The sequence below is a fragment of the Rhinolophus sinicus genome, linkage group LG14, assembly GCF_036562045.2.
Source record: "Rhinolophus sinicus isolate RSC01 linkage group LG14, ASM3656204v1, whole genome shotgun sequence".
Classification (NCBI taxonomy): Eukaryota; Metazoa; Chordata; class Mammalia; order Chiroptera; family Rhinolophidae; genus Rhinolophus; species Rhinolophus sinicus.
In genome coordinates, this window is record NC_133763.1 from 41,859,191 (window position 1) to 41,871,599 (window position 12,409).

The 12,409-nt window shown below is 40.9% G+C and overlaps 1 protein-coding gene across 1 annotated transcript in view; it reads left to right on the forward strand.

The window, feature by feature from the left end:
- The window catches only part of GNAI3 (G protein subunit alpha i3), a 32,794-nt gene that overhangs the window by 7,117 nt on the left and 13,268 nt on the right, over positions 1 to 12,409 (forward strand). Inside the window, exons 2-3 of the mRNA XM_019730495.2 lie at positions 10,609 to 10,651; positions 10,769 to 10,910. Coding sequence (XP_019586054.2) covers positions 10,609 to 10,651; positions 10,769 to 10,910 — 185 coding nt within the window. The remainder of the gene's footprint in view (positions 1 to 10,608; positions 10,652 to 10,768; positions 10,911 to 12,409) is intronic.

The following is a 12,409-nucleotide window of genomic DNA, read 5'->3' on the forward strand; positions in this document are numbered from 1 at the left end:
GTTCTTTTTCTGGTCCAGGATCCAGTCCAGGACCCTGCATTGCATTTAGTGAAAGCTATTCTGTATGCCGTTTGGTTTTCATTGTCATGCTGCCCAAAAGAGGCTCATTTATCAAGCTGCTTATGATTAGGTATCTGATTGTCCTACATGTGATTTCTTACGTGGACACAGGTACTTTCCTGGACTGGCAATATCAATAAGAAATAGACAGAACTCTTAAGCAATTCAAGCTGTGGAGCTAGACAAGTAAACAATGATAATATATATGGAATGTGGTTACAGAAGGGAGAGCCAAATTAGAAACAGGCATATCAGGGAAGTCCTCCCAAAGGAGGTGACATTTGAGATGGACCTTGAAGGATGAATAAGAACTCTCAAGGCAGAGACTAGAGAGAAGCGAATCCAGACAGAGAGAATAGTATGTGCAAAGACTCAGAAACAAGACTAATGAGCAAGTAGTTAGATTTGCCAGGAATGAAGGGTTGGTATAGGAGGGGTGGAGGAGATACGACGGGAAAGGGATGCAGGGCATTCAGAGAGTGTTGATTTGAGTATTTTACATTTCTGTCTCACAGGAAAGTTTTGAGGCAGAGCTAGTAAGAAATGTACCTTTGCAAAATTAGTTTTTGGTCATGTCATATGTACATGCCATATAATTTAGTGTTAGCATCAAAATGGCTTTTTTGTTGACCTGCTTTCAGAGAAGTGAAAGGAGACTTACTCACCAGAGGCCAAAATTAGAACACTGCGGCCACCCCAGAAATTAATCCCCTTCCTAACTCACAAATGACTGCTCCCTTCAGCAATCTCTTTATATCCCTCAAAACTAAGGCAGAAACCCCATTTCTCCCTCTTAATTGGCCGGGTGCCCAAAAAGAACAAATGATCTGTAGCGACACTCAGGTTACTGTTCATATTCTTAAGTGACAACGTTCTGAGGAGAGCTACTTGGCTAAGTGAACTGCCTCTTTTGTTCGTCCTTAATCAAACCAACATCTTCTGTAGGTGATTTATGAGTGTGAAAATGACTATTGTCTTTCTGCTTTCTAAGGCTCCTAAAACGATAGTCTCGTGTGCCTGTAATCGGAGAACGATGCGAAACTGAACAAACCATACATTACTGTGTAAGCCGGACATATTTTGGTTGTTAGGATTTTTTTAATATCTCCCCTCCCTCATTGCATATTTACCTTCTAGAAATATTTAATGAAAAACAAATTTATATTGGGGAGGGATACATAGGTGACTTCAAAGATAACTGGTAATGTTTAATATTTGGTGACAGGTGCACAGGTGTTTTTGTTATGCATATGCCATAAACATTCCCTTTGATGTATTCAATATTTAATAAAACCAACTTAAAATGCTTAGAGGCCAGAAAAGGATAAATGGTTCTAATTAACTTAAAGGCAGTTCCATTTTTTTTTGGTTTTGTTTTGGTCATAAGGAATAGAAAACTGATTCAAGCCAGCTCAAAAAGTTGGGAGGGAATTACTGTTAGAATTCAGAGACATTTTATGGGAATGCAGGAAGGGTGGAGGAATCAGGCTGCAGGAACTGGGATAGGTCTGGTGTTGGCCAGGCTGCTGCCTCTGCCTTCCTTCTGTTTCTCTCTTTCTCATTGTCTTCACTATTTCTGCCTCTTTTTGCTTTCTTATCTTTTCTTGTTCTCCTTTGTCTTGTCTTCTTTGTCTCCTTGGTTTCCTCACTCTCTGTCTCTTCGTTTGTGTGTGCCCTCTCTCCTCTCTCATGGCATCTTGAAGTCTGTACATTTGTCTATTCTCTTTTCTCTCCAGACCAACTTCTCCTGAATCCTTTCCTGTATGACATTGATGTGCACGAAGCATGAAGTCCCTATAGTGGTAGCGTAGGTTTTCACACATTGTGATTGATAATTTTTTCTGTATCTCCTTGTGCAGATTTGTCAGATAATCTGACTGGTCCTACTCATCGTTTGGAGCTAAGTCGTGCAGGGTGTAGGCCCTTTGTCAGCCTGTGACTGGGTGACTCCTGTGTTAGGTATTTACTCCTGATCCAGTCACAGGGAGGGGAGTGGCCCAGATCCTGTAGACCATTGCCCACTGAGGAAGCAAAGTAGAGATTTCTCTAGAAGGGGTTATGGGAAGGGAGATATTCTGAAATTGTCTAATATATCAATTAAGTTTTATCAGAAATTTCTTATATGCACTTTAAGCCTTTTTGATGATTGTTGTGTGATTGCTTCCTAGAAAAATCTTTTTCAGAGAAGGGACCATTTTCTCTGTCCTAATCGCAACTCACTGCCATCTTTTACCCTTAAGATATTTGTTAATTTATTCACTGAACAGATATTTAATGAGTACTCACTATGTTTCATATACTTTTAAGTGTTGGGACACAGGGTGGACAGGACAGATTCGTAGCAGTTGCACTGAAGTGGATGGGGGTACAAGGGAGCTGGGATAGGGTTTGAGAGGAGGGTTTAGAGGGGAGCAGGGAGAATAGGAGGAGGCTTGTGAGGGAACCCAAATATCCAGAGGAGGGGCAAAACAATGTATACACATTTTAAGAAAGGAAAACTATTAAAATTGTAATACTCAATGTATACTGATACCAAAAGATGAATACAAGTCACGTGTGACTTCTGCAATTACAAGAGGTGCTCAAAGTGGTTCCCATCAGCGTCCAAACACTTCTGATTACAGCGAACTACTGCCTGAGCAACGCTGACCAAAGTGTCCACTGGTGTACGTTTTTGGCACCCCCGGTATTGTCAGGTATAGTTGTGGGGTGAGAGTGGAAGGCATAGCCAGGACTGGGTGTGGGGCTGAGTAAAGACAGCAGATGAATGGAAATCTGTTCCTGTTAACTGCCCACATCAAAAATTCCACCCTTTGCAACTGGCATTTACAAAATGTGATTAGGTAACCAATGAATCTCACAGAAACTCAAGCCATTCATCCCATAGTGATTATGTGCCTACTCTGTCCTAGATTATGCTCTAGATGGGGGCAGGGGAGGGAGAGACACAAAAAGAAGGCACTATTTTGTGCTTTCGAGGAGTCCTACGTAGGTGCAAACCCAAATAATTACAGTAATTTGACCAAGTAGTGACATTATGGTGTTTGACACGAGCCTGTAGGACGAGGCTGAGCCCGGGCAGAGTGACTTCAGGGACAAGGATGCGTGTGGGAGGGGTTTCGGGTTGCACCAAAAAGAGTTTTCATTACCATTTTAATTAAAACCAAGAAAACTAATTAGCAGCTTAGGAAAAGTGAGGAGAGTAGGAACTGGAAAGATAGTCAAATGACTTTTTTTTATAGTAGCCAGAGCTGCCTAGAAATAAAATCAGGTGAGGTGGCTGGGAAAGGACAGTATGGAACTCAATTGCGGAAATTAACCTCTGGGACGGATGCTGGAAGGGAATGAAGACTATGCCAGCCATCTGGTGGGAGTAGTTCCGAGGGAATGGGGAGGGCTTCGGCAAAGAGCTGAAGTTTGAACTGAATAGGATTTTCAAGGATGTTTATATGCAGAGGCTTGGCATGTTTAGAGAGACAGTGGGCTGGGCAAAAAAATACCATTCTGATATTCTAGGCTAAGGAAACTTGCCAATTTCACAAGAAAAATAGATCTAACTTTCCCCACGAGACCATAAATTTCTAAGCTTATCTGTATTTGAAGTCTCAGTATCCAGCAGTTACAGACACAAACAAAAAAATTTTGTTAAAAAAGAAAAGACTAACAATTTTTATTTTTAGTAACAATTTTTATTTGTTCCATGACATTTTTCTTATCTGTAATTCTGCTAACCTTTTCTTTTACTGAATTAGGAAACAACTGGGTTTTAAGAGTAGTACCTTCAAAAGCATTTGAACAAAATGTCATTTTTCACCTTAATCTGAATTTTTGCCTGTTAGCTACTTATGTCTGTCAATAAAAAGGAATGAATCACTGAGAGCAATAATCTTATGATTGGAACTAGCGTGGACTGTGATCTTTAGTTATGGATATTCACTTTTTTTTTTTTAAAGAATAGCAATCTAACTTGAATGGTCTGCTAGTTTGCGACTGTAATTATAGAGAACCCTTGAGCCTGAATATAGGGGGTTCACTGTCAGACAACCCTGACTTCCTTACTGTTGCTGCACTGTCTGATTCTTTCTACTCTTTGTGCCTTTTGATCAGGAGTACGTGATTGGAGAACATAGGCCGCTGACCCCTGGGTTATGGTGGTAGCTACTGCACAGTGGAGTGAATAGGAAGATATGGGTTCATGGTTTGATTTTTGAACCTCTGTGTGTCAGAGATTTAGTCTGCTCTTGGCCTTATAATAATTATAGTCACAGGATATTAGAGTGTAACAGAGCACATCTAGGCCAAAGCTCTTCACATTTTATACATAAGGAGACAGGCATCATGAAGCTAGGTGACGTGCCCGAGGTCACACAGTTAGTCATGGCAGAGCTAGGACTCAAGTCTACTCTTAATAGAGCTCATTACTACATGGTATCATTTACTAAAAAAAATCTTTGTAAGTGACTGAGTTGTATGCGAAAGGTGAGAAAAAGTTAGAAAAAGCAGATTTGTTTGATGGCCAATCTTCCGGCCTTACGTGGAGAGAAGCTGTCTACGCCTACCCTACTCATATGTCCCCATCTGTCTGGTAACGGGGGCCTGTAGAGCGACCCAGCACGTGCCTGGGTCTAGCACTGGTTAGAGTGTCGTCCACAATAGTGCATATTGGGACTGAATATGCCGACCTCCAGAAAGGGGGCTGTGCTCCAGGTATAATCCTGGGCTTTTAGAAGTGCCAGGCTTTCTTCACGGCAAGCAAGTATTTGAAAGGAGAAGGAGATGTTTCAAGTGCCCCTGGAATAACCACTAGTACATGTGGTAGGAGAGCTGTATAGGGACAGATGGGTGAGAAGTGGGGGACAGGTAGTACACAGGCATATCTAGGGTTGAAAATAGATTTCAGGAAGAGAGCCTTTTCTGTTCCTCAGGGTGGGGTGGAGAAAATGACTCATGCTCTGACGTAGTTTGCCGTCGCTGTTAGGTTACAAGTTGCTTTCTAAGAGTGTGAATCCAGATTCCATCTAGGGTTTTATCATTGGGGAACAGCTGCTACATAGTTATACCATTTCTACTGGGATTTTGAACCAACATCAATATCTAAGGAGTTTTTATTAAATTAAATTCTCTGGGCCTCAGCATCACTGGTTGGTATTCCAAACAGTGAAAACAGCCTTCACAAATAATAGCTGGTTAACATTTATTGAATATCTACTATGTGTCAGGTACTGTTCTAAGTATCTTCTATCGACCCATTTTACGGATGAGGAAATTCATTGTGCCTGAGGGCACAGAAATATAAAATATAGTATATATAGTATACTCAGGTCCCTTCTGTGGAATGGCTTTTAAGTGTTTAGTCAAAATGAAAGAAAGAGAAGGCATCAGGTGACACGGTGTTTTTCAAAGGTCAGCCATCTTTCAGGGTTAATTTTTAAAATCAGTGTGTATGTGAGCTGAAGGTGTTTACTCATATGATAATGATTTGTTTACATTAGCAATTCACTAGCCTTTAAAAAAAATCTTGCAAAGAAATCACCATCTCATTTTTCATCCCCATAATGTATATGTCATGGAAAGAAATAGGCGGGCATGTGATATGGTGCTTGCTCTTTAAAAATAATATTTAGAATATATTTGGCAAATATAATGATTCTAGAATAGAGTGTGTACTGGTAAATCGTTTTTCATCTGACATTGTTGGTGATGTATGTATGCTCACCTGTACACACACTTCTTATTTGATTGCTTAGAAGATGATTTTCTAAATTAATTCTACCCCTCTGTTCTCTACAGCTTACCTACCTTGCTTTTATTGAGAACGAGACCATCTAGCTTAGCTTCTTTTGCCCTTTTTCTTTCAAAAATCTCTGTAGCTTTACCCTCATCCTTTCTTCTTATTGATATAGGATGTCCTTTACATATATATTGTTTTAAGAATAAATCTTCTAAGTCAAACTTTCCCCATTCCTTCCTGTCTCTGGCACCTTTCAGACTTTTCTCCCCTGCATATCCTGTCCCCGGCTCAGTCCCATCCCTTCTGCCTCCAGACTTATCGTCAGCTTCTCCCTCTCCAGGACATAGATTTTGTCTTTGCAGTTCCTTTATGTCGATCCCATTTTTTATATTCTTATGATTACTACCCTGGTAGAGTGAAGTTGGACAAATGAATCTCCCCTTAAACTTTTGAAGGAAGATAGGTGAAAAAAATGTAGGTAAAATTAGGAAGTTCCAATTACCACACAGGAATTGGGAGAGGGAGGTGGGACATGGGAAGCAGTTTGGTGGAACACCTAAGGGTGGGATGTTATTAGAGGTTGACTACTGAAGCAATAGAGCACAAAGGATTGCGGTAAAAATGAGAGTTCAGACCTAATAAGAAAGGATTATAGAAAAGTTAGAAGAATTTGGATAATTATTAGATAGATTGGTGCTTTTTTAATAGTGCCATTTGGAAATTATGAGAAGGAAGAGGGGCTTTGAGCTAGAAGTTTGAGAAAATGAGAGCAGTAAAATACAGTGGGTGCAGTGTCAGGCTCTGACATGTGAGGAGCAGAAGGGATTAATTTGAGAAATGCATAAGAAGAGAAGATTTTGTTACACCTTGATGTAAGGAGAGAAGAGAGAGTGGGTTCCAGATGATTCTTAGATTTCGTACTTGGAAGAAAAGTAAGATGGTGGCATTTTTCATGGTGATCTAGAAGCTGAATGGGTCAAAGACTTTTGATATAAAGCGATTCATTCTTTATTTGTGTAAAGTGCCCTGGCCCACCCATTGAAACAAATCCTCAATTTAATTCTGTGGTCAGTAAGAGGTGCCTTTTTTTAAGAGATGGAACTGGATGCTTAATAGTGTGGGTGAATATATAGTCGTAATAAAGAAAAGGGCAGTGTGACATTTTATCAGGTAGCCTTGGAAAAACGGAGAGGTAAATATAAATATATTTAATTCGTACCTTCACAGGGTACAAATTAATGCAATGGATAGAAATTGATTCTGAGATTAATAAACTTATTGTTCCACTCAAAATAATCCAACATAAATGGTAGAAATAACTGTTTTCAATACGTAAAAGAATGGTGCACGTTACTTCATTAATCTCTGTTTTCCCAGTTAATTTAGTAGCTATTGCTAACATGGGATTATCTGGAAATGCTGTTTTAAACTACTTAAAATATAACTGGCATGCTTTTGTGTTTTCTTCTCCAGAACTGAATCATCAGGGTTTTTTTTCAGATGCATGGGAGAAATTATTTCTTTCTAACAGTGTCATTAGAAAGTTCTCTGTGCGCTACTTAAGTATTAACTATTTCAGTGCTACCTCTGATTGTTGATTAGGTGATAAGAACAGAGACAGAGTCATACGTAAATATCCCTTCTGAATTTGTAAAAATGTAGATGTCTGGAATTTTTAAGTTATTTGAATTTTTATTTAACATTTTTGGTTGATAGAGTTGAGAAATATTGAGTAAAGAATCATATTTATTAAAGTCATTTATCTATTCAGCAACATTTTAGTTGCATAACTGATTTATGTCAGGCTCAGTTTTGGGCCTTGGGAATGAATACACCTCATGGAGGCCGGCCCCCAAGCGGTTGGAGCTCCGTGCTCCTAATGCCAAAGGCTTCAGTTCGATTCCCACATGGGCCAGTGGGCTCTCAACCACAAGGTTGCCAGTTCGACTCCTGCAAAGGATGGTGGGCTGCGCCCCCTGCAACTAACAATGGCAACTGGACCTGGAGCTGAACTGCGCCCTCCACAACTAAGACTGAAAGGACAACAAGTACACAGTGTTCCCCAATAAAGTCCTGTTCCCCTTCCCCCACCCCCCTAAAAAAAAAACCTTCATGGAACTTATATTTTAGTGAAGAAGACAAGAAATGAACAAATCTGTAATGTGAAGAAGTGACAAGTACTTTGAAAAACTATTATCCCCCAGAGTGAGGGGGGAGAGGGGGATGGGGCAGGCCTTTTCTGATCGATTAGTCTGAGAGGGCTGTTGTTCTCTGTGGGGGGGGGGAGCAGAAACTTAAATGAAGAAGAAAATTTTGCAAAAACTTATTCCAGGCAGAAGGAACAGTAAATGCAAAGACCATGAGTCAGGATCAAGTTCACTGAGAACCAGTTTGGTACGTTGGAGGAAAAGCAGGAAGGCTGGTCTGAGGGGCCGCGAGAACCAAATGGAGACTGATGGGAGGAGGGGGGACGAGGCGGACGGGCCGGAGCTGTTGGGCCTCACTGCCCACGGCTTTTGGTTTGAGTGTAATTGGAGGCCATAGGAGAGTTTGGGGGCAGAGTTGTGACATGATCTGATTTACATTTTACAAAGTTCGTTCCACCTACTGAGTGGAAAACTGACCACAGGAAAGGGAAGGTGTGAAGCATGGGACTATTTAGGAAGCTTTTGCATTGATGGAGGCCTGGGGGTTCCTGTGTGCTCACGTTGATCCATTGTGCGAGAAGAAGCTGTTAGAACTATGTTTATATTTACTTTTAAAAATTAAGCTTTACTAATATTTATTACACATATTGGTACTGGCACCCACATTTGATCTGAATGTTAGTTACATGTCACTTACCTGTTTTTAACCTGAGCGACTGAGTGAATGCTGGTGTCATTTGCATTTACTGAGATGAGAAAACAGGGTGGAGCAGGATTTGCGGGGGTAAAGGTGGGGACGCAGTAACTTAGTTTGGGGCGTTTTAGGTTTGAGATGCCTACTGGTAGAAATCTAATGAGGTATGTAGGTAGGTGATTCAGATCTTTGAGTTCGTAGCCAAGGTTAGAAGCCAAGATTAGAGATCTAAACTTGGAAATCGTTAGCATAGAGGCTGTATACACCTTTGGAGCCAAACTGTGTGAACGCACATTCCAGCTCGGCCACTTAATGTGTAATTGTAGCAAGTTAACTCGCGGTCTCTCTGCTTTATTTACCTCACCTATAAATTGGGGATAATAATATTTACCTCATAGGGTTATTGTGAGGATTAAATGATACTAAATAATACAAAGTTCTTAGAACAGCATCCGGCTCACAATACTTGCTACAGGTTAACCATTATTATCAGTTTATGAGAGTTTAAAACCATGAGATTAGATAAGATGACCTAGAGAATGAATATAGGTAGAGAAAAGGGCCAAGAAAGCAATACAAGCTTTCGAATTCAGACACAGGAAGGAGAAAACTGAGGAGTGGGGTAGGAGTCAAACCAGGAGGATGTGGGGTCTGGAAGAAAATATTGTGAAGAAAATCTTTCAAGGGGAGAAGTCATCAACTTGGACAAATTCTGCTTGAGAGATCGAGTAAGATGAAGACTGAGAATTGACCACTGGGTTTGTTAAGACAGAAGTTGTTGGAGACGTTGATGTGGATTCAGTGGAGCGGTGGGTGTGAATGCCTGATTGGGGTGGGTTAAGGAGAAAATGAGGTGCAGAACTGGAGAGCGTGAGTACAGACAACTCGGGTTTGGCTGTAAGGAGGAGAGAAAGCGGAGTGGTAGCTATAAAGGAAGATGTGTGGAGTCAAGGAAGGTGGGGGGGGTGGGTGTTAAGGTGGAAGGTAATACAGTAAGTTTGTGTGCCGATGAGAGTGACCCAGGGGGACAGAAAACTTGATATTTGAGTGACATGAGATAGTTGCAGCAGCCAAGCCCTTGAGTAGGTGCGATGAGGTGGGTAAGTGCACAGCTGGCAGGGTTAGTCTTAGACATTGGCAGAGGCGGCTTGTCCATTGATGATGGTAGAGAATATTCATGGCAGTGAAGATGGGTAGGTGGATTTGGTTATGAGAAAATGAGATTGTTTTTCTGAGTGCTTTAATTTTTTTCAATAAGAGGGGCAGGATCATGAGCTGAGAGAAGTGGAAAGGGGGTTGTAAGGTTTGAGGGAGAGGCGGTAGTGTGAAGCGGTAGTGTGAAGCAGGCATCTTGAGAGGTGGGACAATGAATTGACTAGAGAAATGCAGGTGGAACGTCAAGGAGTTCGGAGCCCGGCTGACATTTGTGGTCATTAAAGTGATTCCCCAGCTGGCGAGGAGGGAAATGCCTTGAGGGAGTATGCAGTGAAAAAGTGGTGGGGCCAGACAAGGTCTCCTCTGCTTCTGTTTTGAACTCTTTAGGTCCCTGGCTGGGAGGATTGCTCTTGAGTCATTCCTCGGGTCCCTGGGCATTGATAGAGGAATGGATAAAAGTGAATAGGCCAAAAACTAATTTCATTTTTGCGTATGTTCATGTCTGTATCACGATGTTTCATGTAGAGGATGAGGTCCTAGAGGTGTTTATGTTGGCTTGTCTCCCTCAGAGTGCCTGCTTTACACAAGTGAAACCAGGTAGGCCCCAGGACACTCAGTGAATTATATTCACTTGCTGAGCTATGTAAAGAAAGTAAAAACTCTAATGGAGAAAGAAGCTCAGTAGTTTTTCCTGATAGAAAGCCTCACCAAAGTTTTCCCTAGGACCTGTGGTTTCCATTAATCTGGAATTACTCATGTTGATTTCATGCTTTTGTGTTTGATTACAGATGAATTCAAAGTCTGGTTTTCTTTTCTTTCAGGTGCTGGAGAATCTGGTAAAAGCACCATTGTGAAACAGATGAAGTAAGTTGAAACATGGCCTTTTTTGTAAGACTGCATTTCCTCATAATACACACAAGTCCGTAGCATCTTTTCATTTTAGGTCCATGGTAATGATTTGTGGTTTTCTTCTTTTGAAAGAATCATTCATGAGGATGGCTATTCAGAGGAAGAATGTAAACAGTATAAAGTAGTTGTCTACAGCAATACTATACAGTCCATCATTGCAATCATAAGAGCCATGGGACGCCTGAAAATCGACTTTGGGGAAGCCGCCCGAGCCGTAAGTGTTTCTTATTTCCTCTTCACTTGCTCTTTTTCAGTAGGTGCAGTTAAGCAAAATTTGTTTCTCCTTTCAGGGAAATGAATTTAAGTAACCAGATAAGATGTAGCGAAGTTCTGTGTGCTCATTTGAGAAGTGTTCGCAATCTGCTTCAGGAGATATTAGATTACCTCACAAAGGAGACTCTAGGAAATGGGATTCTGTGGCTATGCTCTAGGTTTCTGTGATAACTGTTTCATTCACTTGCTTCTCTTATAGCCCTGTTTTTTAATTTACAGTAGCACATGATAGTAAATCGATAGAATCTAAAAGCGGTTGCTATGCTTTCTGAGGTGTAGAGATTAAAGGTAAATACCAGTTTCCCAGAATAAACTTGGTACGGTCATGCATACTAAGCCTAAATTTTAGAGGCAATTTTCAGGAATGTAGTTCGAATACTACACTGAACTATAGACTATAGAATTGGTCCTACCATGTCCTGATACAATTCTTGCACATGTCACATAGTCAAAAGTCATGTTGATTAATTATAATACTTAGTGGGCCCTAAAGTTCTAGTTTGTAAATTAGGATGTTTGATGCAGTGGGTGAGGGACATAGTGAAGGCAGGGGATCTTTTATATCATCATCAGCTAAATTCCAAGAGAAGGCTGGGAATGTATAGAATGAGTCTCTAGAACTAAGTTATCAGCTGTATTCAGTGTGTCGTACTTAGGTGCTATGGGCAGTAAGAGGAAGTGACTTGGGGAGCTGCCTGGGGAGCCTTCCTGGGAAGGCAACGCCTGTGTGTCTGTGAAGTAGCTTAGGGACTCTTTTAAGCAACTCTCAGTTCAGCAAATGAATATTCAATAAACCAGTGGGGAAATTGTCGAAGGGAAAAATAGTACAAGGGTGTTTATAATTGGGTGGTATTTAGACTAGGAAGTCTTAGAAATGGCCTAGGGAGGAGGAGCAGGAGGAAGGGTTGCAGAGGTAGCAAAAGACGAATGGAAGAGGGATGTGAGGCATGACTTCTGTTTTTGTAAAAAGGTACCAACTCACAGGAAGTAGAAACTTGATTTTTCTAAGCCTCTGAGCAGGGAACAGTGTGATAGCTAAGGCAAGAACAGGCCTTGTTTCTGTCTTACTCCTTTCTGTTCCTTCTCTCACCTCCTGCTTTTCTTTCCTTCTCTTCTTTTTTCCTATCTTCCTACCAACTCTCTCCTGTGTTCTTATTTTCTGCCTCCCTTTTCTCATTTCTTATACCTAGCTCTACCTCTCTGTTGTATTTGCTGTATCTGATAACCAGTCAGTAATTCTGTATTTATTCTCTTCCCTCTCTTTGTTGGCGTTTTCTCCATCTTAGTTATTTACTTTGTCTGTTTCTACCTTTTTTTATTTCTCACCCTCTGTCCTCTTTATATCTCTTGATCATCCCTCCTTTCATTTCCATTATCAAATTGGTTATTATTAATCTTTGGGTCCTGACACTCTTTTGTCACCAGATGCAGTTGACGTTT